This window comes from Melanostigma gelatinosum, assembly GCF_949748355.1.
Source record: "Melanostigma gelatinosum genome assembly, chromosome: 16".
NCBI classification, from domain to species: Eukaryota; Metazoa; Chordata; class Actinopteri; order Perciformes; family Zoarcidae; genus Melanostigma; species Melanostigma gelatinosum.
This window is the reverse complement of record NC_136649.1, coordinates 20,277,813-20,305,496: the sequence shown is the minus strand read 5'-3', so window position 1 is coordinate 20,305,496 and position 27,684 is coordinate 20,277,813. Positions and strand designations below refer to the sequence as shown.

The 27,684-nt window shown below is 44.7% G+C and overlaps 3 protein-coding genes across 4 annotated transcripts in view; all 3 read left to right on the top strand.

Annotated features, from left to right (window-relative positions):
* Positions 1-205: 205 nt before the first annotated feature.
* Positions 206-5,092, top strand: LOC306789863 (kinesin-like protein KIF3B; the record flags this gene model as incomplete). The annotated part of the gene is made up of 8 exons (XM_079285932.1): positions 206-1,609; positions 1,702-1,803; positions 1,943-2,065; positions 2,289-2,407; positions 3,459-3,575; positions 4,051-4,165; positions 4,411-4,592; positions 4,939-5,092. The coding sequence occupies exons 1-8, from the start codon at positions 209-211 to the stop codon at positions 5,090-5,092; spliced, it is 2,313 nt and encodes a 770-aa protein (XP_079142058.1). The 5' UTR covers positions 206-208.
* A 744-nt stretch (positions 5,093-5,836) lies between these two features.
* asxl2 (ASXL transcriptional regulator 2) lies at positions 5,837-16,940 on the top strand. Of its 2 annotated transcripts, none has more exons than XM_079286208.1 (12): positions 5,837-5,936; positions 7,714-7,796; positions 8,604-8,712; positions 8,915-9,059; positions 10,364-10,482; positions 11,526-11,646; positions 11,930-11,989; positions 12,511-12,671; positions 12,939-13,035; positions 13,158-13,263; positions 13,809-14,520; positions 14,888-16,940. In XM_079286208.1, exons 2-12 carry the CDS (start codon positions 7,741-7,743, stop codon positions 16,664-16,666), a joined length of 3,465 nt encoding a protein of 1,154 aa, XP_079142334.1. In that variant the 5' UTR covers positions 5,837-5,936; positions 7,714-7,740; the 3' UTR covers positions 16,667-16,940. The 2 variants fall into 2 exon arrangements, with proteins under 2 accessions (XP_079142334.1, XP_079142333.1); XM_079286207.1 differs by having other exon boundaries at positions 5,842-5,927.
* A 4,147-nt stretch (positions 16,941-21,087) lies between these two features.
* dtnbb (dystrobrevin, beta b) overlaps positions 21,088-27,684 on the top strand; it is a 23,580-nt gene continuing 16,983 nt past the window's right edge. The window contains exons 1-8 of the mRNA XM_079285989.1: positions 21,088-21,152; positions 22,685-22,721; positions 23,990-24,057; positions 24,312-24,392; positions 24,487-24,700; positions 25,615-25,700; positions 25,940-26,094; positions 27,279-27,384. Coding sequence (XP_079142115.1) covers positions 21,107-21,152; positions 22,685-22,721; positions 23,990-24,057; positions 24,312-24,392; positions 24,487-24,700; positions 25,615-25,700; positions 25,940-26,094; positions 27,279-27,384 — 793 coding nt within the window. The 5' untranslated portion in view covers positions 21,088-21,106. The remainder of the gene's footprint in view (positions 21,153-22,684; positions 22,722-23,989; positions 24,058-24,311; positions 24,393-24,486; positions 24,701-25,614; positions 25,701-25,939; positions 26,095-27,278; positions 27,385-27,684) is intronic.

The following is a 27,684-nucleotide window of genomic DNA, read 5'->3' as shown; positions in this document are numbered from 1 at the left end:
TTTTTAAGTATGTGGTGACATCGCTTCTTTTCGGAAAAGATGCTGCGAGTTCATCGGGATGTTGAGAGCGGCCCGCGTGGGGCGCGTCTGGCCGCAGGACATTAAAGCACCTGAACGGAGAAGGAGCATCGCAGGACCCCGCCCGAGAAAAATGGCTTTTTAACGTGGTGACGAGATATTTTTTTGTTTTGTTTTATTATTGACCAAAATGCCTAAAGCCAAACATTGCGAGGCGGTCAGGGTGGTGGTCCGCTGCCGGCCGTTCAGCAGGAGAGAGGAGACGGCGGACTGTGAAAACATCATGCACATTGATGACAGACTGGGGCAGATCACCCTCAAGAAGCCGAAGGCACCACCTGATGAGCCGATGAAAGTGTTCACGTTTGATTCAGTGTACGGCTGGGATTCAAAACAGGGCGACATCTACGATGACGCCGTGAGACCCCTCGTGGACTCCGTCCTGCAGGGCTTCAACGGGACTATATTCGCGTACGGACAAACCGGGACAGGTAAAACGCACACCATGCAAGGGGTGTCAAACGACCCGGAGATGAGAGGCGTTATACCGAATTCATTTCAGCACATTTTCACCCAGATATCCAGAACTCAGAATCAGAAGTACCTGGTGAGGTCATCGTACCTCGAGATCTACCAGGAGGAGATCAGAGACCTGCTGTGCAGAGATAACAGGAAACTGGAGCTTAAAGAAAACCCTGACTTTGGTGTTTACGTGAAGGACCTGTCCTCAGTGGTCACAAAGAATGCCACTGAGATTGAACATGTGATGAACTTAGGCAACCAGTCCAGGTCAGTGGGGTTCACCAACATGAATGAACGCAGCTCTCGCTCTCATGCCATCTTTCTCATCACCGTGGAGTGCAGCGAAGCGGGGCCAGACGGAGAGGACCACATCCGCGTCGGGAAGCTGAACATGGTCGACCTGGCCGGCAGCGAGCGCCAGAGCAAGTCTGGTGCAAAAGGGCTGAGGCTAAAGGAAGCAGCCAAAATCAACCTGTCCCTCTCGGCACTGGGGAACGTGATATCCGCCCTGGTGGATGGGAAGAGCAGCCACGTCCCGTACAGGGACTCCAAACTGACCCGCTTGCTCCAGGACTCACTGGGTGGCAACGCCAAGACGGTCATGATAGCAACAGTGGGGCCGTCGCACAAGAACTTTGATGAATCCCTGGCCACTCTGAGGTACGCCAACAGGGCCAAGAACATAAAGAACAAACCTCGGATCAACGAGGATCCCAAAGACGCCCTGCTGAGGGAGTTCCAGGAGGAGATCGCGCGCTTGAAAGCCCAGCTGGAGGAGCGAGGGATGCTGGCAAAAGAGAGGCGGAGGAAGAGGAATAGCAAGAGACTGAGCAAAAGCATAGCCGACATGGAGGAGGAGATGTTCGGGGAGAGGGATGCGGAGGCGTGGAAGGCTTTCGAGGAGGAACCAGAGGTGAGACGGCGCGTGAAAGATGCAAGTGACTTCCCCAAGTCCATGACGTGCCAGCGGAGCGGTGAGAGGCTGAAGCACCTGAACGAAAACAGGAAGAGTTTGGTGGACATGCAGTGGGATCAAGACGCTTTGGAGAAGATCATTGAGAAATATAAGGTACGCGTGAAGATCGTCGTGTGTGATAAACGAGACACGGGTGGAACAAAAGAAATTTACATGAACAATTCATTTGATGTCTTTGTCCACAGGCTATGGAGAGCAAACTGTTAGTGGGAGGGAAGACTATAATTGATCACACAAATGAACAGCAGAAAACACTGGAGCTGAAGAGGCAAGAAATAGCAGAACAGGTATCTAAAAACAACAACACTGTGTATGTATGATGCTATTTGGTGTGCTTTTTCTTCTTATAAAACATACTTCATTGTGCGAGAGGTGTGATGCTTGTGTTCAACTTTACCTGAGCTGAATGTTCCGTGTGATCTGCAGATAAGAGGAGAGCGAGAGCTGCAGCAGCAGATGATGCTGCAGGACGAGGAGACCTTAGAAATGAGAGAGACATTCTCCTCCCTGCAGCAGGAGGTGGACCACAAGACAAAAAAGCTGAAGAGGGTAAGACGACCCAACGCTGTTATCACAAAACATCATAATTTGAGATGTTGAGCATCCGATGTCGCCAGGAGAGGTAACGCTGGGGAATCCGGCTTTCTCTGGACGGAGCTCTAACTTCTTTAGCCTTCTGATTGAAGCCATAAGTGTGTGTTTTTATATCAACATCTCCTCCAGTGCACCTTTATTAACTAACACCAGTAATAACAGTCATCTGTTTCTGCAGCTGTACGCCAAACTGCAGCTGGTGAAGGCCGAGGTGAGAGACGTCTTTGATGAACACATCATCACCAGACAGGAGCTCGAACAGACGCAGACCGAACTCACCAGAGAACTCAAGTACAAGTGAGTAGTCACATCAGAGAGAGTGCTCATATACTGATGATGATGATCATCATCATCATCATCACGTGGCTTTTAATTGTATTTACATCATACACATGCATTTAAAGACAGAGGAAGAGTTGACTAAACTTAATATTTAATCATGACAAGGTGGCATTAGCATATAGTTGTGAAATGTTTTCCACAAATAATTTCAGTTATCTTAAAAGTTGTGTAAAAGTTGTGTTGTACTGTATTTGCAGAAATACGGTTAATGTGATATTGGATATATTCATTTTGATGGAAAGGACCATTTAGAATTTTAAAATTCATATATTTGTTTTATGTTTTAATTAGAAATCTGCAAACAACACACTTCACGTGACTTTTCAGCTTACAGCTGCTGTATATCTAAATATTGTTATGATCAAGTGACATTCTTAATGACAGGTTTTTCTTGTCTATTTGCAATATCAGAAATTGACAATTATTAGATGCCTTATATTTGTATACTGCACCATTTTCCAGGGATAAAAAAAGTTGTTTTTTAAATATAAATGGAGGAACATATTTATACTACCGTTTTGTGCTCTGTAAGGTATATGAACTGTTTGATTTAGTTGTAGTTTTAAAGCTGGACTGCGGGACTTTTACAGATAAAAGAATGTCCGTTACATTGCTAAACAAGTTCACACGAGGCTGATTAAGCCCATCGCCGCTGAGGAAAGCTCTTTGTATTTCACAGTACATCAGATTTTGATGTCTGCGGTGACTTTCCCTTGCTGGCACATGTATGCCTGCAGGTGAGCTCCCAGAGGCGCTCTCTTCAAGTCTTCCCGTGCATTTGTTTTTACTTTAATCCTTCCTTTATTTTCTATCTGGAGCATCCACTCCACAAACCTTTCTCTGGATTTTCCGCCTCACTCCGACCTGCTGCTTTATATGTATGGTCTCTCCCGTGTGGCAGCTACTCTCCCTGCCAGAGGGAGGAGACAAAAGTTCTGCACTCCAGCTTTCAATGGCAATGCTTCCTGTGAACTCAGCTGACACGTTCTCCTCTTTCCCATTGCAGATATCTCCTGATTGAGAACTTTATACCTCCAGAGGAAAAGAACAAGATCATGAACAGACTGCACTTCGACAGTGAGGAGGATCAGTGGAGACTGCAGCCGGTCATTCCATCGGAGAGGTCAGTGATTTCATTTTACATCATTTAACATTTAAAGTGGTACAGTAAACGAATAAAAATCCTCCAAAACAAGTCGTAAATGAATCACAAAGGGCAGAGAACTGACCTACTGGGTGGAATCCATCACTGAAGCAGCAGAGATAACCAGTTTCTGCACCATCAATGCTGTCGATAATGTATGCAGTCTGCCTTTCCGGTAAACAGATGGCTTTGTAAAAAGAAAACCAGACACACATATTTGTCTTTCCTGAGACAGTTGGAGAGCTGACTGGAAGACAACACAGCGGAGATAACAGTAATAATAATTAATAAAGTAACGATCTATCTATCGAACAGGGTTGTTTTCTTCTGGTGGGAGCTGATCAGTTGACCATATATGGGGCTCTTGAGAAGCTTCCAGAAGCTTGAGTCTTAACCGCCATGTATGCCTTAAAACTGAACGAAAGTCCGTCTTTCTCCCATGTCTTTCTCCCAGTGCACCCACTCAGTTCACGAGAAGGCCTCTCTCTGCTGTGGGATACAAGAGGCCAATCAGCCAATATGCACAGATGGCTGTTTCCACCGCAACTGGGGCCCCGTGTAGATACCAGGTCAGAGCTCGGACATGTTGGCAGAAAGTACAGCGGAGAAAGAGATGTGAATATGTGGGCTCACGCACCCTGATTTCATGTTCGCAGGCTCCTTCGTAGAGCTGGAGGATGTGAAGAAGTTTGAAAAAATATGAAAATACTGTACAAATAAAAGCCAGCACTCCAAAACTGGCTGGATTTCAAATAATATGTTTGCATATGTAATTATTATATTATAACAGCTTTACTTGTGTCTGTCCTGACAGGCTGAGAACATAATGCTGTTGGAGTTAGACATGTCTCCACCGACCATGTTCGCCTTGAACCTGAATGGCGCTCACCTGGAGAGAGTCTTCTCTCCCAGGCTGATGCGGGACCTTCTGGTAACTGTTCCCGTTAGAGAGAGGAGCAGCGCTGCATCGTCACGGATCAGGAAGTCCCAATCCTGGTGAGAGAACGGCTGAGAAAGGAATACGTGCTTAGGAGCGTAAACTCAGTTTAAGACTGCATATTGCAGTAGAAGAGTTATGTGAAGAACTGTCATGAAGTGGAATCATACTCCTATGTTGGGTCGATTCTAGTTATTGAAATATATTTTTGAGCATGCATTAGTGGTGTCAGTTATAGAGGCACTCTCTGTCTGTATCTTTGCATGTTTTCCCCCTTCGGTTCATACATTTACTTTATATTTCTGTTGACCGATCGCCCCAAAAATATCAATGTTGCTTTCTTTTTAATACTGCATTTGAAATAAGTCCTTATCTGTGTGTGTGTGGTTTTTTAATGGTCTACAGGTATCAGGCACCACAAGCAGCATCCATCCCATCATCCTCCTCGTCCACCACTCTGACATCAGGATCTCAGAGCTTCTCTTCTCCCTCTCGGAGACGAAGACCATCCTCTGCTGCCTATCTTCCGCTGGAAAGTCCAAATCAGACGAGCCCCTGATGTGACAAATGTGTACAGGGGGGGGGGGGGGGGTCTTCTGCCTTGATTTCACAACTTTTTTCTTCAGAAAGAATTACTTTAGTAAGCATGCATTCAACCAAGAACAAAAGATACAGTTGCCTAAAAACCATCAAGTGTCTCTCAGTCGCCATCATTAGCACAGCCGAAATGTTATCATTTGAAACCAGAGATATATTAAATTATTTAAAGTTTTTTTTATTTTCAATTTGATAACATTTTCATTTACATTGTATTGAAATGTATCCGGTCAAAAAAAGTGGAAGGTGGTAACTGAGGGCCCTGACCACTGGGGGGCCACCCTGGTCTTTATCCTGTATGCTTGATGCATTGTTGCTTCGGTTTCTTGGCAATGTAATTGTGAGCCAAAAATGTGAAGAAAGCCTGCAATGCTCTCTTGATTAGCTGCCTTATTGTTTTTTCATAGTTGTGCAAATCGTGCAAAAAGTCCATTTTGCTTAATAAAATAAAGACGGACATGATCTTGAACTGCCTACTGTATTTTCCCCCAAGAGTTATGCGGGTTATGTTGCCGGTTTAATTGCTAGTTGACAGCTTCATAAACATATGCGGGGGAAACTTGAACACTTTGCAATGACAGCTTTATACAGTAAAGATGACGTTTCGCTCGGAGTCACGTGACTCTTTACTGTAAGTCCAACATGGCAGACGGAGAGTGGATCTTACGCGGTAACTAAAGCAACACTTCCAACTGGAACAGACAAATTACAACACTCTCTGCACAGAAGAGACATCAACAATGAGGGAGAGGCAGAAGAAAAAGAAGGGGAGGACGTGGGCGGAAGCCGCAAAAACGGTATTCTAGGTGGTTTTTAATTTTTTTTTATGTCTTCCGTTTGTTGTGGTTGTTTTTCCTTGAACGCTCCCACTTTGTACAACTGTGTTTATGGGTTCATGACCTGCTAGTAGAGACGAGATGTAAGGCCCGTGTTTGACGCTTAGACATTTGGAGGACCGCTGTCACTATAGCCGTCTAGCTGTCATCGTTGCGAGGCGACTGTCAGCTGTGTGCACCCCCCCCCCCCCCAAAAGCACCTTTCCTTTCAACAAAAAAAAACCCATATGTGTGTGTTGCGTCCACACAGCGCGGATGACATGTTTGTCATGATCTGAAGTCGAAGGAAGTAACCGTTAAGTAATCACGTCATGGGCAGCGCGCGGCTAGCCAGGTTAGCACGCTAGCTCCTGTGCGTAGAGTTCGGCTAGCCAGGTTAGCACGCTAGCTCCTGCTAGCGTAGAGTTCGTCAACAAGTTAGTTTGATATCAGCTGCAAATTAAAAGCAGTGTGACATACACTATTATTATTAAACGGAGTTCTCCATACGTTACATTAACGCCCCGATACATCACCAAGTTAATATATTGCATGGCAACGGCAGGCGATGTATCATAATACAGTAATGAATGCTGCTAGCATTATAGCTAACTGTCTAGCGTAGCATGCTAATGACTGCAAAATATTCAAACTCCACAACCACTATTTCATAGTTAAAGCTGAACGTTATCGCTCGTGAAGACATCCACTGTTCAGTTGTGCAGTAGCGTTAGCTACACTGAGTTTTAGGCTATTATTAATTGTTAGTAGTTGGCTCACATAACGGAGCTATAACTCTACAGATAGTTAATTGTAATACCGTTAGTTTCTACACACCTAAGTCCTGTTTTGCTGAGATGCTCAACACGTTAACAGCAATGCGGTGGATACATGAACCGTTACAAAGTCTGTACAAGGTGGGAACTGAATAAAAATAACTTTCTGTACTGTTACTGTACCGTGAGCTTGTTTTTATTTATTGGTTTATTTGATAAGGGACAGTGCACATTAATAAAACCATTGCTGTAAATGCGCCAGAGTTAAAGCCAAGAGGCTATTTTTCATCTGTAGGCCTTAAGGCAGATGTTGCAAAGTAAACCTAAAAACAGAATATAAGTTATGCAATATTGACCCATTACAATGCATGCACAAACAATAAAAGAAGTGAGAATATTAATAGAAGTAGTATCATCATGATCATTCAGGAGACTCTTATATTGTCAAGTACTAACAAGACATGCAACACAGGCTCTCAAATTCAACACACAAAGCAAATAAAATGAGATATAACTATGTTAGAAACATGGACGAAAGACAAATTATGCTGCATTATCAGACATATGGAGGGAAGTTCAACACGGACAGATTGAGGACAGTACGGTGCAGTTACATTCTAGTGCTGACAGCTGGGTACTAACTAACCTTTTATTTAATTGATATGTTTTCCTGTTCGCTGATGTCGACGTTATGATGAACGTGATCTTGCTGCATTCCCTGTTCATGTTATAACAGTGTTCCCTACTCATAACGTACTAGTGAACCAAACATTTAGTCTATTATCTACTATTAAAGGCAAAAGGCACACGGTGTTTGTGGTGTGGATTATTCTGCGAATGATATCCTGCTCTTACAGTCTTTGTGGAGACTTTGTTAGAAAGCTTCTTGCCTGTGTGGAATCTTAAGTGTGCTTCATCATGTTTTATGACAACCACAACAACATAACTGTGCTTTTTTGTTTTGTTTTGATGATATTATATTATTTTTTCAGGTTTTGGAGAAATACCCTAATACGCCCATGAGCCATAAAGAGATCTTGCAGGTGATCCAAAGAGAGAGACTTAAAGAAATAAGGTAAATGTTGTCCTTTCTTAGCTTTACAAAGACATTATCACGAGAAAGAGAGAGGGAGGACACATCTTTCTGCCTCTGTTATTGATTGCTCACATCACCTACTTCCCTTTTTCTTGTTCACATAGTAACAGTTATTTTACTCAATTAATAACTTTTATTTCTTTTTGTTTCATTGTCACTGTTCTCATCCAGAAGGTAAGACAAAGCTAGCCCCCCCCCCCCCCACCCCTTATCTTACAAACTCACTGCAATGCCACTTTGTTTGGTTTTACCTTTTGCATGTTATTAACAACATGTCCTAGGTTCAGTTGCATATAGACAGTGTTGGAGTCACACTCTGATTCTACCGAGTCTTGCTATGATTTATAACCACCTGTTGCATAAAAACATATTTATATACTTCAGTTTGGTAAATGACTCAACATTCTAACACAGTAAAGGAGGTTTTTGCTCCATAGATTCAAAATTTCAACACAGTTACATGATCCAAAAATGTATTTGGGGTGCAAATTTAATGAGATATATGATCCAGCGGGCAATATTTGTAACCCTAATCAGGTCCTCATAATGATTAGATTAGTCTCGAACCAGTTCTACTCAACTGATTCTGGGTAAAACATTCAGTAAATTGCCCACAACGCCACTGATGTGAATCTGACCTGAACTCATACATGTCCTCTTGACGCATGGTAGCAATTTCTCCCCAGATATCAGACCAGCCTCTACCCTTCTTGCGCCTTTCTCCCAGCTGTTTGGCATATTGAGGAACAGATGTGTCATTTGCTTATTTTTTCTTTCATGATCCAGTGGAACCTCGCCGCTGGCATGTCTGAACGCAATGCTGCACACGAACTCTCGTGGAGAGGAGGGCATCTTCTACAAAGTCCCAGGCCGAATGGGGGTCTACACATTAAAGGTTAGTTAGACATAAAGCAGCTTTACTATTATGTAAAAGATCATTCACGATGTCAGTGTACTTCAGGAACAGGAAAACATAATTGTTGGTAAAAATGACTGAATTCTATGAGTATGACGTGGGATGGACTTGGAAGATGCTTGAGAATAACTGCTCTTCTTTTTCTTGTACATCTCCGTGTACTCTATTATTTTTCATGTAGAAGGACATCTCCAATGTGGCGACGGACATGTCCGAGGAGGGCTCTGAGGAGAGCAGTGACGATCTGTCCGACTCCCAAAGCACAGAAAACAGCAGCAGTGCCCTCGCAGCAGGAGAGGGCACGAGAGGAAGGTGGATGCGAAGAGGTACAGGATCATTGCATATCACTACATCCCTTAAGTAGCTCCACTTTAAGAAGAGTTTACAGACCATAATAGCTTAAACACATGAATATTTAATGGAGATGTTAACAGAAACTATAGTGCATTAACTCAATTTAAGAATTTGCAAGAACTTAAACGTCACCACTACGTCATCGCTAAACGTTCCTGATGGTCGACCAATTTTGCAAGCTAACTAATATGAAATACCACCAAACTACAATGTTCAAATGAGCTTTATTTTCAAGCTCCGTCTACAGTATTAAAGAATAAAGGCTTGTCAGTAGGAGTGAAATATACTCCGCTCGCCATCAACAGCAGTCATGACGCACTAAGTAAGGACTGCAGCTCCACTCATTAGTTCATCTTTGCTGGTTGGTTACCGCGCTCTGTTGTGACAGTTAACGCCCTTTCGCAGCCGTTGTGAAAAGTCATTGCGGAAACACAGGAAACCGGCTGAAGAAGCAGTATAAGAGGCAAAGCATAAATGACATCTCACGAAATAGTTCCTGGAATACACTGAGCATCAAACATGATGAGAGCAAAAGGTGGGTTTTCATCTTTTCAGCAAGCAGGCTGTGTCCATGATGTCTTTCATCGTTAATTGTCAGCGGAGAAGCAGCAGGCTGCACATGGCGGTCACGTCATGGCAGTTTTTGCTCTTTGGAGCTTCTGTGCAGTCAAACCATCTCATTGTGAATGCCTGACTGCACCGGATTGCAGAGCAAACTTTGAAGAATGGTCGTCTCTTCCAGTAGAAATTATTTTGTTTTCCTCCCGCTGTGCTCTCGCCGACACTCATTATTTCTCTCTGCCACTTCAATATTTTAAGTGACTGTTAAAACAGGAAACTGTATCTTCTCAGCGTGACCTGTGACCACTTCCTCATTATGCACAAGTTAGAAACTGCCAAGCAAATAACCTTGGTTTATATGCGAGTGGGAGGACTCAGATATTGTTTTATTTTTGAACTAATCAATGCAAAGAAGCCAAAGTCAAATGCAAATGAAGTGGCATCGGAAAAAAGAAACAAGTGGAACTGCTGCAGTATGTAGAAAGATAGAATTAGAAATATAGAACAGGGAGGTTGCTGTGAACAATCTTCCTATTGAGACGTTCAGCCCATTTTTAGTAATATGATATTTTAGCAAGGTAATGCAGTCTGCTTCTTTGTGCAAGGTATTGGTTTCAGTTTCATCAAAACAAAAGCATGATGTGATAACGTCTGTACACCACCCTCAGGAAGTGTATTTTCTCACATCTGTTTTGTGTACTTTTGTATTTCGTAGTTCCCTCCAAGCTGCAGTCACAGCCGTCCTCTCCGCAGCCTCGATGCTCGTCGCCGTCGGTCCCCACCAGTAAGCTCATCTCTCCCTCGCAGAAACACAGCAAGAAAGCTTTGAAACAGGTACAGACCGGTTTGCTGTTCCTTATTGTTTATTTCTTGGTTGTGTTAATAACAGCTTTTTAGCGGTGTAAATACTGTGTTCACTATTTGTCTCAGATGGTGCACGAGTTCCTGCCACACCCTCGTGTACATCCCTGCCGCCCCGCGCTGCAACACACACAATACATACTTGTTAAATTCAGGAATATATTCACGTGGTTTTACTTGCATTCACTAACAATGTGTAGCCTTTTTAAAGGACACTGGTACTATGACATCAAAATACAGTTGTGATCTGAATCTGAGTCTCACACCTCTAATCCATGTCACAATACGTCGTCACTCTTCTCTGCACAGTTCACCACATTTCTCTCAACTGTTTTTCGCTGACACGTTTTCTGTAAACGTGTACATAACGTTTGTCAGCAGCCACAAACTATCCTTCCATTGCCTGCCTGTAAAACATCTTGTGCTGATTATTTAAAAACAATGAGGCGGAAGGAAAAATGCCTTTAGCTGGTTTTACAGTATTGATGTCCTCATAATCCACCCTGTTCAACATTTTTCCTATCGGCTGCTTTGTGCTTTTTGTGTCACATTTAACTAGATTTCACTTGATTGCACAGATTGTAATTCACTCCATCTGTGCTGGTGTGGAACTTTCTTTGTTTTTGGCTGTGTAAGACCAATTTGTGTTCATTTATTGGGCGTAGGAAACACACGAAGGTTGAGATTTGGCAAAGAGATTGGCGCCGGAGAGACTTATTGTGTATTTGTCTTCTTAAAACAAAACAAAGACAATCAGCGGACTGTCTCGGATTGCTTCTTTAATCTGTTGACATTGTGCTTGTGAGGCGATCAGACTTCTCGACAGATCCACAACGCAGTTTATGCTTTTGTTGTGCAACCTATGTTCCATCGCTGCACTGCTATTTAGCCGTTATTTAACCAGGCAAGTGGCACCTGGGGGAGTAGTTGCAGGGAAACAGAGGGTTTCATACGTTCACACTCTTTTTCTCATACTGCTGGCCATTTGTTCCTTTCCTTGTTTTGCTCGGTTTCAGGCCTTGAAGCAGCAGCTACAGAGAAATCAGCGCAGACAGGGGGGAATGCCAAGCACCTCCAGTCCTAGACTGCTTCTGAAAAGCATCAAAGATATGGCTGACAACATCACCACAAAGACTGGTAGGTGGCAGCCATTACATTGTCTAATACAATATGAAATGAATAGTAGTCACTTTGGATATTCTATATAATTAACGCTCATTGCACGATAATCCGCACAGTTCTGACGCTAAATGACTGATGCAGTTCTTCTGTCCTGTTATTACTTATCACTCATAACTACACAACAAAAGGCATTGTACTATCTCCATCCAAACATGACTCATATAACTGGCAGCATCCTTGTGGAAACATTTAGATCTCAGAGATTTTTCTTTCTCCTCCTCTCCTTCTGTCCAAACAGACTTATGCCACCCGGTCGTCACGAGGAAGGTTTCTCAGAGGTCCGGCCGCCTCGGTGCAGGTAAATCACACATCTGCTTTCAGTTAATCCAGCGGCTGCTCAACTTCTAGATTTCTACGTTTTCTCAAGAACGCCCGGAGGGAATTTCTTCAACTTTGGCGTAAATGTCAGAGGTGCTGCTTCACCTTATTCTTATGTACTTATCTACTCTGACTCTGTTTGACATGCAGGGTAGGGAAGTCAGACAGTATCTAGACACTGACACGTGTGGTGTTGATTCGTGGGGTTTGTTGACAAAAGGAAAATGTAGAACAAAGCAAACCTACTCCATTCAAATTGTTTAAAATAATCTCAGTTGGGTGCAAACTTAATTCTGCCCGCTTGCCCCGGACTGCGATGGAGTGAACTGCAGCCTTTAAAAAAGGGACCAAGTGAAATGATCCCATAGCAGAACAAAAGTGTTAAGAAGGAAAATGAATGACACGACAGCACGTGGGAGTAAATTACTCGCGGCCTCAGTTGCATGATCGGCATTGCTTCATCCGTCTTGGCTTACATCTGTTTCCTGTTTCACATTGCAGGGCAGCTGAAACGTACAAAGTGTAAAATAGATGTGGAAACGCCGGACTCCATTTTGGTCAACACCAACTTAAGGGCGATCATCAACAAGCACACCTTCTCCGCCCTGCCTCCAAACTGCCAACAGAGGCTGCTCAAACTTCTCCCTGAAGTTGACCGGCAGGTGGCTCTACAATGATACTTCTTATACGTTTGTTGCATTGTCAAATGTCCTCTGTGTACTAAGTGTTGTGTTATTGCATGTGAATCGTCGTATAGTGTGTTAAACTATGGATGAACATTTTACACACAGCCAACCTCAGTACAGCATGTATCGCTGTCCGCTGGTTCTACATGTTTAACTGTGCACCACAGAGGAGAAGCATAAGTCCATGTGCTGATGCAGTGACGGTGATGATGTCAGTCATAACATCGTGCCTCCTCTCCCCAGGCCTGCATGGACGGCCTTCTGAAGGCCACTAGTTCGGCCTTGAACAACGAGTTCTTCACGTCGGCGGCTCAGTCTTGGAAGGAGAGACTGGCCGAGGGTCAGTGCAACTGTTTCCATCTGCTAATAACTGCATTCAGCTCGTATTCAAAGAACAATTATGTCACCACGGTTCAGTGCTACCACACAGAACATGTGTAACATATCCTTTTGTCTCTACAGGGGAATTCACTCCCGAGCTGCAGCTACGAATGCGCCAAGAAAGAGAGAAGGAAAAGAGAGTTGAGCTGTGGAAGGAAACCTTCTTTGAAAACTATTATGGGGAAAAGTAAGTCCTCCTCCGTGATATATTAATTATTCATTCACTCATCCAGCTTTAGAGAAGTTGGACGGCACATTGCTTTTCAGTTTTTCCAAATGCCCAGACGGTTCCTTTCACATTAAAAGCCATCGAGGACCTACAAACAGTAGAGAGGCGATCTCACCTTTCCTGAGGATGTTTCTCTTCACGTCATTGACACGATTGTACGTCTAATCTCATGATTATTTAGAGCTTTTTACAGGAAAAAAACTCAAGCATGCATTAACACATTAACACAAATGTAGGGAATCTGAGGACTTTTTTTAAAGTGAACAATAACTGCACTGTAATGCTTTTATTCAGTGATCTATGAAACAAAACGAGCAACTTAATTGTTGATGTTTGTCCGTTTTGAATCACTGTCACTTTAAAGCCCGACTGAGTGTGTCTTCCTAATAATTCCTTCAAAAGCTTCGTGTTTTATAAAATGTTCCTTTTAAGAGAGAATTCAGTTGATTTATGGATTTGTTTATTTATTTGTCTTTCTACCTTCCTCGTCTCTCTCCGTCTAGTTCTGGGCTCAGCTTTGAGGAATCCAAAGAGCTGACGAAGGCCGATGTGAATCAGGAGTCGCCGCCTCATCAGACGGGACCTGCCGCTCAAGCACCGGAGGATCCCAAGGGCAGCGAGGACAGCAGCCGGAGCGAAGCTGCCGCTGTGAAAGACACCAAGCCCACGAAGGAGCCTCCGAAGGCGCAGGCTGCTCAGAGAGAGCCAGTCTCCACCAATGAGCCCATGAAGACACGGCGAGCGCAGTACGCTGAGGACCGCAAGTTGAGCGCCGCAGCACAGCCGGGGACGACACCTGCAGTGAAAACGCCAGAGGTGGAGAGGCCGGCCGAACGGCCCGCGGCAGGTGCTCTGCCTGAAAAGGAGCGCATGGAGGAAGTGAAGGAGGAGCAAAGCGAAGTCCCCCAGTCGCCTGTGAAGAAGAGCCGCCCACCACCGGCTCGTTCAGAGGTAACCGAGGTGCAGCCGGTGTCTGTGGTTAAGCCTGCCGAGGAGAGCAAAGAGGTCATCTCTGAGCCCAGTGGGCCCTCAGAGCCGCTGAAAAGGAAATCTCTCGGTGAGATTGGGGAAGAATTGACACCAGAGAAAAGGCCCCGTATGTCCTCAGTCTCCTCACTGTCCTCGGTCTCCTCTGCATCTCCTCCAGCGACTCCTTCCATATCTAGCCCTGCGAGACCAACTTCAGCAACAAATCAGAGTGCGCCACCGCTCACGGTAGGAAACTCCTCTGATTCATGTCTCTATCTCTTGAGTATCCAAAAATAACTCTCCACTTGTAGGCTGGAAAGGTGGCTCTGACAGGTTTGTAGCTTTCTTCTTCTTTGCAGAGTGCGGCAGTCACACATTCATAGTTAGAGAGGCATGTGCAAAGAAATGATGAAATGCCCGTAGAAATGTCTCAAACCCCTCCTGCATTTCTCTGCTGTTGATCTTTATTATCACTATATTCCAAACAGTATTAGCTTCCCAAATAAATCCCGTAAAACAGCTACCTTGCGATGTTGTGGAGAAAATTGAATTTACTAATATATACATCTCTTGAAGTATTTCTATAACATCTCCTTGTTTTTTTACTCTGCAGATCCCAGCGGCACGAATTCTTCCCGTTCCTTTGTCCCAGAGTCAAGTCTCCCCCAGGACTCCCCTCCCGGCCCCGCTGAGCAGCCCGGGCCGTACCGGTGCTCGCACTTTGGCCGACATCAAAGCTAAAGCTCAGCTTGCCCGAGCGCAGCGAGCAGCAGCGGCTGCCGCGGTGTCATCTGCATCGAAGGGAGCGGTGCCGGGGCCGGGGGGAGGCGGCGGTGAGCGGACCCAGCCATCGCCCAGCACCAACCCAATGTCCCCGCAGGCATCGACCAGGTTACCGGCCTCCAGCAGCAGCAGTCGGACCAATACACCTCCTTCTCGCCCACTGGACTCTTTTGGCCAGCGAAGCCCAAACTGGTCTCAAACCTCTTACCCCAGCAAAACTGATGAAGAACGCAAAGGTCCTTCTGCTGGTTGTGTCAGTGCAGGACCCGATAGCATTCATATGCAGCACACTCCGTCACCCGTGCACGCTCTGAAGGGACAGGAGAACCCATCGCTTGCTGGATCAACCAAGACCAGCTCCTGTGTCCCTGCAAATAACCCGCTGGTCACTCAGCTTCTGCAGGGAAGAGAGGTTCTGTTGGAGCAGATCCTCCCGAAACCGCTTTCCAAAGTGGAAGTGAAGATGTCAAACGTTCCTTGTGGTAGTAAGGGGAAGACGCCACACTCTGCTGAGCACAGGGCCGATAAGCCGGAGTCCCACCAGTTCAGTACAGCAGGACGAGCAGGAGTGGAATACACCAGACACCACAGGGAGCTTCCTGACAAGGAGACTCAGGAGCAGATCCTGCAGGCTCTAATGCAGAGGAAAGGCCAGCAGAGCCAGCCTTATGGTGCTATGGGGCCTCAGCACAAAGTCCATCAGCTGCTGCATGCAGAAGAACGTCAGGACCAATCCAGGATTTCGGTAGGATATCTGGGTCGAAAGAGGATGCCCAGGCCTGCCATGACGGGGCATTACCTGCTCAATGTGTCCACATACGGCCGAGGACCGGAGAGCAAGAGGCTGCAGCAGTCTGTCATCCCCAACGTGTCGGTGTCCAGTTTAAAAAGGGAAAGCACAGAAGAAGAGGAAGAGGAACCTGCCAGGAAATGTTTCTTTCCTGCTTCCGGGGTTAAAACGGAGCAGCACGGATTCTCGATAACCAAGTCCGATGAAGCAGCGAGCATTCAGCATTGCTCCAATGTAAAGACTGAGCCCGGATCAGAGGACAGTGCAGCCGGCGGCGACAACAACAGCAGCACCAGCGCGACAGCCAAAGACACCAGCCCCTTTTCTCAGTCACACCGAAGGCACCTCGAACTCCGCAATAGCAACCAAGGGAACTCTCAGCCATATCTCGCCCAAGTGGACCCCATTCACCAGCGGCAGTCTGCCTTTCACACCCAGAGGACGCTGGATAATCAGGAAGCGGTGGCAGCGTCGTGCTACGGTGGCACTATCAGCATGTCTGTACCTCACACTCTGAACCACAGCGCCGCAGGCGTCGGCTCTTCCGCGGCCTCGTCCGAGGCGGACGGCGGCGGCGGCGTCATGTCTTTCTCGGTGACCGTCACCACCATACCGGCCGGTCACTCGTTAGACCACGCCGACCAGGGCGAGCCCTCGCCCGAGCAGTCGTTCATCGAGGGCTCCAACATGGAGGACGTGCAGTCCAAATGCTACTGCAGACTGAAGGCGATGATCGTGTGCAAAGGGTGCGGAGCCTTTTGCCACGACGACTGCATCGGCCCCTCGAAACTCTGCGTGTCGTGTTTAGTTGTGCGATGATATGAAAGGAATAACACTCGGAAGAGAAGTCGTGGTTTGATTTGAATTGAAGCGAGACACGAAGCAGCAGCGGGTCATTCCGAATCGATCGCTCACAGGTAAAACAAGCAGCATGTGGCCGCTGTGGGGAAGGATTTACACTGGATGCTCTTTTGTTTCACCAACATCGATTTCAGTTGTTTCGTGCAACTTTTGGATAGAAATGTCAATCAGTTCTCAATCAAATCAGTAGTCTGTCAGACGTGTGACCAATGTAAAGTCTGGCAACGTTTGCACTCGGCTAGGATTAGTGTGATATATTTTTTTAAATAAATATATCTGTATATATATATATATATATATATATATATATATATATATATACACATATATATATATATATATATATATATACACATATATATATGTGTAGTTTCAAAAAAAAAAAAGGAGGGAAAAATGAATGTTACTATTTTTGTAGAACATAATGACTGTTTTGTTTAATACTGACACTTTTTATTATTGGGCCTAATCAGTTGTGGTTTTAAGGCAAAAAAAGGGCGCTAATGATAATCATTTGTTGTAGAGTACCTCCTGGCATTTACGCACGCATGGCAGGAAAGTGCAGCTCACAGTAACTGTTTTATATAAAAACTGTACATTTATCACTGACCACACTCGGATTCAAGAAGTAGAAAGAACACGTGTAGTTTGAGAAAGAGAATGTCAATGGAATTTTGAGCGATGACTCGTGAGGATTGCACATTACGTCAATCTTTGAAAGGCAAAGCAGTTGAACGCCACCTGGATCTGTGGTAGTAACTGTGTACTTACAATCAAACGTTGGGGGGGTGAAAAGAAGAATAATCGATATATAGAAATCATTTTATGTTGCTTTTGGGAAATTGAGATCTTTTCCAGGTCTAGAGTCACTTCCTACTGTCTGAACCTTCATTTTCTCCCCCCAAAAAAGCCGGTTTGTAGATATTGTCTCCCATGAGGTGAGGCTTCTCATGCTTGTATGTCTGTATTGACAGATCAGCAGTGACAAACAAAACACTCAAGGCAAAGGGGAGAAAATGAAGATACTTTAGCTTTGCCACTGTATATATTTGCCTCTTTACGGTATATGCCTCGATGTAGAAATGTATTTTATTTTATTGGTGCAGCACACATTGCTTGAGTATATCCTGTTTTATTACAAAATTATTTTGAATGTGGAAAGCAAACGGAGGAGAACAGTACGTGATACTAAAACGCTAAATGCTTTATCATAGAACGATTCAGCAGAGCATGCTTTCAGTTTTACAGAATGATCCGGAGGTACAAGATGACACTGATGAACAGAGTTTAACACTTTTCAATTTAAATTTATTTAAATGGCCTTTTTCCAGAGAACTGAGAGCGTCAGCCTCCATTTTAATGTGGTATGAAGTACGATAAGCACACAATAATACTGGATCGCCTTCATATAATGAACTACTACAATGTGTGCGATGTACAATGATGAGTCAGCACATGTGGGTAATGTTAACGCAGTATGAATCCTTACTGTGCCACATAGTAACATTCAAACTGTCGGTGTGAAGCGTCACCTCAGCAGGTGTTTTTGGTGTTCGTGCTAATTGCAAATTAAGACGCATCAACTTTATTCAGGCCTGTTTTATAGCAATTATGTTCAAGGTAACAAACCAAAGTCACCTTTTAAAGAAAGTAATATTGTAATCATAAAGTAATATATTTTAATTAATATATTTTATATTAAAAAAATCTATTTGCTAATTGTTTTTGAAGATCAGGGTATTTACTACAATAATATATTGGCTGTCTGTTTTTTCCGATGATTTAGTTTGGACTGGACAGGCCACCATACAGAGGATAACTTGACTTTTATAAATCAAATTGCCCAGGTATCAATATTCTGTGTGGCCCAGCGTTTGTTTATGGATCCATGGTCTGTATTTTTCCATAGAGTTGTTGTCGTATGCGTGTACCTTTTTGAGCTGTCTACGTTTGCGTCACTACCTTATGGGAACACAAAGATGTGTTTTTAAAGCAGCATTTGTAGGTCAGTGGATTAAACGAAGTCCATTTTTAAATGTATTTGTTATTAAACGGGGGCTTATGTCGTGTGGACAATTGATTTTAAGATTATAGGGCTAGAGTCAGGAGAGCTTTCCACAGATTTAGCGTAGTCCTTTCACTAAAACTGGCATACCAGTATTTGATTTTGTTAACACAAGTTGAATACATCCCCCCCCCCCCCCATAAATACTTGTCTTATTTGGTTGAATGTGATGTTAGGATGTTGTATTTACTCATGTAGAGTTGGGGACTGGATTGCACTGCAAAAACAATGAACAAAAACAATCAAACAACCCAAAAGGCAGCTGAAATCTTTGTTAAGCAGGACTGAAACGTGAGTCAGGCAGCCGTCCCCATGAAGTTACCTGTTGTGTTCACAAAGCATTGTCCACAACGTGTCGTGGGCAATCGCCACCATTTTCAAATGTCAACGATTATCACGAGATGAATTTGTTTAACGTGTCCGTGTCATTTTGTCTCCATTTAAACTCCGGGTGAATGTAATATAGTAATCAGCACTTATAAACAAAGTGTATTTTATCAGAGGTTATAGACTATTATGAATAAATAATGAAAAGAAAAGCATTTTGTGTATGTTTCCTGGTGTTTATCTCACACAGAGGGAGGTCAACGGTCACCTGAAGTTCAGTTTACTCGACACGATGAGTACTAAACGATGAAAACAGTCGTGGACGGTTTTCTGTGTTTAATGTCAGGTTTTTCTCAGACGAAACTTTAAGTTCAAGGCATAAAAACACACGCAGAACACTTGGGTGGAGAATTAACGACTCCAAAGGGTCATTTGCATTTTCAATTTTATCCCAGGGTACTTTTCATAAAGCGCAGGGCTAGATTGATATTGTTTATAATGTTGCAGCAACAAGCATCCAATCACTGAGCTTAAAATGCTGCTATGTACACCGCTAATCTAAATCATCTATTTTGTGATTCTGGGTCAGTTTTGGGTGAATGTAGCAGCTATGGTTCCGTGTTCTGTTTATCACTGCATCACAATGTGCTACCCTCCACCCTTTGACTGGCTTCCTGCTGAGACTCATGGGTATTCTTGTATTTAGGGCTTGTGTTATACTCACCAGTTTATCTTTTTTTCGGCATAAAGACGTCATGTTTTGTCCAATCCGTTTGCCGCATGTCCAATGGACAAAACATGATTTATTTGTGTTGAAAAGGATACATAAACTGGTGAGTATAACACAAGCCTGCAGGCTCAATGCATTCTCCAGAAGAGACACGTGCTCCAATGTTAAGTATCAGTGGGGATATTACTTAAGATGCAGGGAAAAAATTAAATTTGAATGAAGAACTAGATGCTGTGATGCAATGTGGATCCTAATTGTTTTCTTAATCTGTCTCTTTTGAGTCCCCCACCTTTATGAAAGTTCAATGAAATCAGTGGAATAACCCTTTAAGCTGAATTGAATCCCTTTCTTGTCTCATCTCCACTCCTCTGGTGCTGAAGATCATAATTCAGAGCAAAAAAACAGAAATAGTAGTAGTGCGCCTTTAACCAGCGTGCGTGCGCACATGCGTAAAGTGTAGTAGGTGGTCGCGCATGGCATCTCCGTGCCTGCTCTCGCGCTCTGCTGTCCTCTGCCGCTGGGTCGCTGACGATGCCGAGCGGAGCGGGGCGCTCGTATACGTTTCCGTGTGCGGCTACAAAGCGCAGTTCTCCAGACTGAAGTCGAATGAACCGGGAGGGAGCACGGGTTTGAGGTATGAACATGGATCGTCCGAGCCGTTTCTCATCGCGCGGACAGCTGTAACGTCGGCGGACACGCGCGTGGATTCACCAAAAGGTGAGAGTGCGACTGTGAATAAAAGGGAGGAAATGTCCTCTTTATTGATCACTTATCCTTCCCATATGGAGCTGATGCTGCTGCTGCTGCTGCTGCTGATGATGATGATGATGATGATGATGCTCTAAACCTGCGTGATTTTCCTCCGGTAAAGGCCAGCTGCCTGCCTCTCTAGTCGAGACGTCAGTGAGAATTGAAAAAAAAAATGCAGGATTGCCATTGTTTGTTATCCCCCCCCCCCCAAAGTATATATATATATATATATATATATATATTTATATATTTATATATATATATATATATATATATATTTATATATTTATATATATATATATATATAATATATATATATTTATATATGGGCATCACGACACGCCATTCCCATTGCGGTAATAAGGTAAATAGGCAGTTAAATCGCCATTATGGCTGCGGCGGTGCCGTCGCTTCAGAAGTGCATTTTAAAGTGTTGCAGGGTTGCTCACTGTGAGGAATGAGGCTCGTGGAAACCGAGAAGTGGGTGATATCAGCGGAAGGGAGGTACTGCAGCAACCGAGTCCTTATGTTGACTCGCGTCAAAGGATGTTGTCATTACTCTGAAGCTGAAGGTGCGGTTACAGTAAAATGCACCTTGCGCCTATAATGACAACCACACAGTCGATTTGTGAGCAACAAAAAAGATCTGATATCAAAATAACTAAGAGGTTGTGATTATTTTGAGCAAATGAGTGAATGCAACGGGCTAAAAATCCCACAACGATTCCGGTCTGTGAATTCATTTTCTCTATGAATTATTAACAACTCATCTCCGTTTCCTTATCTAACATGAAACGATCAACTCCTGCATTAAACTCATTCATTTGCTGTCACGCGGCGCTCCCATTGCCTTCCCGTGCAAAGGGCCCGAGTTGCCTACTCATGGATTTTCTGCAGTTACTTCACAGGCTGAATATTTACAATGAGCCATTGTGTTGTTTTGCTGACATGTGTCTGTTGGGTCTCCCACTGCATTGCAAATGTTTCCTTCCCTTTCCCTCCCAAGTACAGCAGTGCTCCTCTGACATATCAGCTCTAGTGCAGCGTGTGTTGCCCATTTTAGGACTCCATTTAATATGCAATTATGCTGACCGAGTGTTTTCAATTGCTATCAAAGTGAATCCTTAATCCTGACGGAGTTATTGCCATGGTTTGCACACTGAGCAGCAGGACGCCATACGATCTTTTCAGAGCCGATCTTTTCAGAGCAGTAACATTGCTGTTTAAGTTAGCGCACACCGGTTTATTGCTGTCTTAGAATGCAGCCATATCGGTCCATTGATCACAACAGCAACAAAAAAGAATAGATGGCAACTATTTCAATAAGCGATTCATCATTTCAGTCATTTTTCAAGCAAGTATGAAAAAACACGCTCTGGTTTCATCTTTTCTCTTCATTACATCAAAGTCAATTCGATGTTTTTGGGGTTTGGATAAAAAAAACACGACACTTAAAGATGTCACCTTGAGCTCTGATGGTGATGGATAAGGCTGCAAATTACAGCTGTTGTCATTGTCGATTCATCTTCAGATGATCAAATCAATGAATTGGTTTGTCTATAAAATGTTCACTCCCTGGAGCCCAAGGTGACGTCTTCAGATGTCTAGTTTCTGTCCGATCTGCACTCCGAAACCCAGAAATATTTACAGAAAATAATTCACTTTTGTGAAGCTGCAACCTGCAAATGTTTGTCATTTTTGCTTCAATAATTACCCAAAGCGTTGTCCAATTCATGATTAGTTTTCCGTTGATACAGACAATAATATAGTAGATGAATCAACTGAGCGGTGCAGCTCTAGTGACGGCTCACTTCATTATATTTTGACATTTCACAGACTTAATCACCAAAGTTATCATTAGTTGTGACCCGACTACAATAACAAGAGTCCGTTTGAGAAGCCCTGCGACCAATAAGAACTTCTCAACACAAAAAGCACAAATTGAGAGTTAATGAAGTCCTTGGAGGAGGGGAGGGTGGGGAGGTGTTAATTACCAACTCAAAAGTCAACTTCCACCTCTGTCAGCGAGGAATAGCTCTCGTCGTCATGGCGACATCAAGTGAAAAGACTTCACTGACTCTTCCAACATGGCTTCTCTTCACAGGGTCGACATTTCGGGCTTCGCTTGGTTTCACATTCAGGTAAATATGGAACTCTTCATGTGAGATATATATATATGTGTAGTGTATCAGTGCATCTGTGCTGTGGAGTCTAAAAACAGATAATACTGTTCTCCAATCAGTATGGGACTAATATATTGACACCACTATTAAATGTCTTCATTTCATAAGAACACAGAGTAACATTACTGTTTAAGTACTTTGTACTATTTAAGAAAAAGCCCCTTGAATAAATGGCTAAATGAGCCCCGATGACACTTATAGAAGAGCAGAAGGAGTGAATGCAACAAGGAAACCTGTTTTATTTCAAAGGGAGTCCGTCTTCCACAGGTGTGAGCATTGTGTTGAAACAAAAAGCAGTCACGAACAATGAATCGACTTTGAAAACACTGAAGTTGAATCAGACGTCGGATCAAAAGTCAAAGTTGAAATAGTTCACGAGAAGTAGTGTCTTTGGTGTGACAGAGACGGTTCCTTCCTCCATTCACGACAACAAACGTTCATTTGTAGACGGCGGCGATGTGAACTCATCTTTATAATCTGTGTGCGGGTTGATTTTTTACCTCAAAATGCTTGAAAGGAATTGTTTGAAGGTTCTTTTTTTCTTTCGAGAGCTCAAAACCGCTGATGTAAAAACCACAACTTGTCGTTTATAACTGTCGTTTTATTGTAAGAATTAAACAAATGGGATGTAATGTGTTGTTGCTCAAGCTGTAGAGGTGCTGGTAGGCGGATTCAGTTGTTGTTGGACAGGACTAGTTTACAGTCTTTACGCTAAACTAAGCTGAACGTCTGCAGCTTCATATTTAGCATCCGGGACATGAGAGTGGTATCAACTCTTGGCAAAAAGAGAATAAGTATTTGTCAAAATGTTATTTCGTTCAATAAATGGCACATTTGTGTGCCATTTTTCAAAATATTTAACTGGATCCCACATCTCTAATATTTCCAGCAATTCAAATTGTGAATGAAGTAAAACCAACTGACGACAATAAAGATGAAAGAACTGTTTCCTGGTACACCAGCGTTCAGGAGCACAATAGTGCAATCACACATGAAAACCAAATCTTCTATTTTTAAAAGATGTAGGTTGATGAGCTTTAGGTCATCGTTTATGTATCGTCTTACCTCAGAAATGATAAGTCAAAGTCTGAAACGTTTTCTTCAATTCCACTAATAATATATCGCTATTGATCACCTTCACTTGCAAGGTCTCTGAGCTGTGTGTTACGAAGCAGCTGCCGTCTGAACTGTAAGCGTTGCATGCTCTGCTGCTTGATGTGCCACAGAATGATCGAGGAAGGCAGCAAACGGGGCAAGGCCATGGTGGAGAAGAGGCAGCTCTTCATGGAAATGAGTGAGTGGAGTCGACTGGGAGAAAATCTCTTTTCACTGTTCATACTCGTGTGATTCTTTGACTGGCTGGAAAGTTGCGCAGGAGATGCGTGGTCCCTCACACGTACAGCATCCTTCCTCCCACACAGAGCCAGCGATATGTTTGAATGTACTTCCTGTAAGCCTGATTGTCTTTTGGAAAGACTTTCATTTGAGATGATTAAACTGGACAGACGTAGCATTCATTTGAGCCTTTTTTTCAAATTTGTTTTGCAGGAGCTCAAAACTTCGATGTAATCAGACTGTCGACTTACAGGACCGCCTGCAAACTCCGGTTTGTGCAGAAGAGATGCAACCGTAAGAGCGCAACCATGTTCCTCTCACTTCACCGTCACACAAAAGAGAAGCCGACACAGTCTGATCCCGGTCTGTCTCCCCCCCCCCCTCACAGTTCATCTGGTGGATGTCTGGAACATGATCGAAGCCTTTCGTGACAACGGGCTCAACACGTTGGACCACAACGCTGAGATCAACGTGTCGCGGCTGGAGACCATCCTGTCTTCCATCTACTACCAGCTCAACAAGCGGCTGCCCACCACCCACCAGATCAACGTGGAGCAGTCCATCGGGCTGCTGCTCAACTTCATGGTGGCCACCTACGACAGGTACGGTGCCGGCGCAGAAAAACTGCATTTTGTTTTCCCCAGTCATCTCGCTTCCCCTCAGACGAATATTGCGACCCCTTGTCACACCTGTGCTCGAGTCATTACACGTACTTATTTTGCCTCTAAAGCCTCACCTGGTCTGGTATGACCAGTAATGTACCGTCATCTCTTCCTGTGGCCACAGTGGCTGCTGTTCAGAAACATCACAACGTCTCACTTCACTTTTTACATGAACAACTGAAAAATCTGCAAACAAACTGATGCCATTTGACCCGATGTGCTGGTCAATCCACATACGGACAATTGACGTAAATCAGTCTGTAAAACTGTTCAATGAACAATAACAATAGTGACCTGGCTGCTATCTAGTCTGCTGAAGAAATGTCCTGTTGACTGTCAGCGGATTCGTGGTTAAAAAAGCAACATGGTGTCCTTTAAGACACTAAAAAGAAAGTCTACATTTGTTTGATTATTTGTACATTACATATTGATTAAACTGTCGTATCATTATTCAAATTAAGTAGTCAACAAGCTTTTCAACTAATTAACTAAAGCGTTTAAAAAAAATCAGTGGTTCTAGCTTCTGCAGTGTGAAGATGTACTGCTCTGGGACATTTTATTTCCCAATACAAATGTCTAAACGCTGATTTAAAGCCCTCTTAACACTGCCAAGAAATTTCATTCTGGTGAAAAAAAATCCATGTGTAGGTGTATAAAGCTAAACAAACTCCCAGAAAGAAATACACGGCACATGCCTTTAGTGTTCTCAGTGGTAGCTCTGGTCCTGACTTCATGCTATCCATGCAAACAGGTTTTAGGAAATGTTTTCAACAAACCAGTCAGTGTGTTGACATGAGCAAAGGGGTGATTTACTGCTTGTGAATTAAACATGTCACCGTTCTTTGTACTTGCAGTGAGAGCCATGGGAAGCTGACGGTTTTCTCAATGAAAGCCATGCTGTCAACAATGTGTGGAGGGAAGATTGTGGACAAACTACGCTGTAAGTGCATTTCTAAGCCCGCTACATGCACCACGTCAGAAGATATGTATGTGAATGGATCTTCTGAAATCTGATGTCATGGCTGCCTTCCCTGTAGTTGCTCAGATCAAGCACACGGGGGCCCCGTTGCGACGCGTGTGCAGATTTAATTGGCTTTAACTGTGCACATTGCTGAGCATACAGACTGTGGGATCGACACATTCACGGATGTGTGTCTAAAAGCCGATTTTCTCTCTCAGATATTTTCTCACAGATCTCTGACTCAAGCGGAGTCATGATGTTTGCAAAGTTTGATCAGTTTCTCCGCGAGGTGCTGAAACTGCCCACAGCCGTGTTCGAGGGCCCTTCTTTTGGCTACACGGAGCATTCGGTGCGGACGTGCTTCCCTCAGCAGGTACGAGGAGGACGGAACGCTCGAGCCTCTCCTTCTCCCCCCTCTCCTTCTCCCCCCTCTCCCCCTCTCCTTCTCCCTCCTCTCCTTCTCCCCCCTCTCTTTCTCCCTCCTCTCCCTCTCCCTCCTCTCCTTCCTCTCCTTCTCCCTCCTCTCATTCTCCCCCTCTCTCCTTCTCCCCCCTCTCCCCCTCTCCTTCTCCCTCCTCTCATTCTCCCCCCTCTCATTCTCCCCCTCTCCTCCTCTCCTTCTCCCTCCTCTCATTCTCCCCCCTCTCCCCCTCTCATTCTCCCTCATCTCATTCTCCCCCCTCTCCTTCTCCCTCCTCTCCTTCTCCCCCTCTCCCCCTCTCCTTCTCCCTCCTCTCATTCTCCCCCCTCTCCCTCCTCTCATTCCTCTCATTCTCCCCCCTCTCCCTCCTCTCATTCTCCCCCCTCCTTCTCCCCCCTCTCCTTCTCCCTCCTCTCCCCCCTTTCCTTCTCCCCCCTCTCCTTCTCCCTCCTCTCCCCCCTCTCCTTCTCCCCCCTCTCCCCCCTCTCCTTCTCCCCCCTCTCCCCCCTCTCCTTCCCCTCTCCTTCTCCCTCCTCCTCCCCCTCTCCCCTTCTCCCCCTCCCCCCTCTCCTTCTCCCCCCTCTCCTCCTCCCTCCTCTCCTCCTCCCTCTCCTCTCCTTCTCCCCCTCTCCTTCTCCCCCCTGTCCCCGTCCCTCCTCCTCCCCCCTCTCCCCCTCTCCTTCTGCCTCCTCTCCCCTTCTCCCCCTCTCCTCCCTCCTTCTCCCTCCTCTCCTCCTCCCTCTCCTTCTCCCCCCTCTCCTTCTCCTCTCCTTCTCCCCCCTCTCCTCCTCCCCCCTCTCCTTCTCCCTCCTTCTCCCTCCTCTCCTTCTCCCTCCTCTCCTTCTCCCCCCTCTCCCCCTCTCCTTCTCCCTCCTCTCCTTCTCCCGCCTCTCCCCCTCTCCTTCTCCCCCCCTCCTCCCTCCTCTCCTTCTCCCCCCTCTCCTCCTCTCCTCCTCCCTCTCCTTCTCCCTCCTCTCCTCCCCCCTCTCCTCCTCCCTCCTCTCCTTCTCCCTCCTCTACTTCTCCTCCCCCTCTCCTTCTCCCCCCTCTCCTTCTCCCCCCTCTCCCTCCTCCCCCCTCTTTTAACTCCGTCCACGCGTCTCATTTCACACGTGCTTGTGTGTGTTTGCATCTAGAAGAAGATTATGCTGAACACGTTTCTGGATGTGTTGATGGCCGACCCTCCCCCTCAATGCCTCGTATGGCTGCCGCTCATGCACCGACTTGCCAATGTTGAAAATGGTGAGAGCTTAGACTCAGCTATTCATACTCACACTCAACCGCCATATTGGAATGTCCACATTTGATAAAACTGCCAACAACTCACAGACATGTGAAACCAGACAAGGGCCCCGACTAGGTCTTGTTTTTTCAGTGGTGGAAAGTAACGAAGTACATCTATTCAAGTACTGTTTTACTGTACAACGTTGATGTACTACTCGAGTATTCCTATTTCATGCTACTTTATACTTCGACTCCACTACATTTCAGAGTGAAATATTGTACCGCTTACGTGACTATATTTGTATATTTCACTGAGGT

What these genes read in the sequence shown, in the direction of transcription:
- asxl2 (XM_079286207.1), top strand. Translation starts at nt 5,871, where the DNA reads ATGAGGGAGAGGCAGAAGAAAAAGAAGGGGAGGACGTGGGCGGAAGCC. An exon ending in GGGCGGAAGCCGCAAAAACG is followed by an intron (nt 5,928 to 7,713) that starts GTATTCTAGGTG and finishes TTATTTTTTCAG; the next exon opens with GTTTTGGAGAAATACCCTAA. An exon ending in GCAAGAAAGCTTTGAAACAG is followed by an intron (nt 10,483 to 11,525) that starts GTACAGACCGGT and finishes GCTCGGTTTCAG; the next exon opens with GCCTTGAAGCAGCAGCTACA.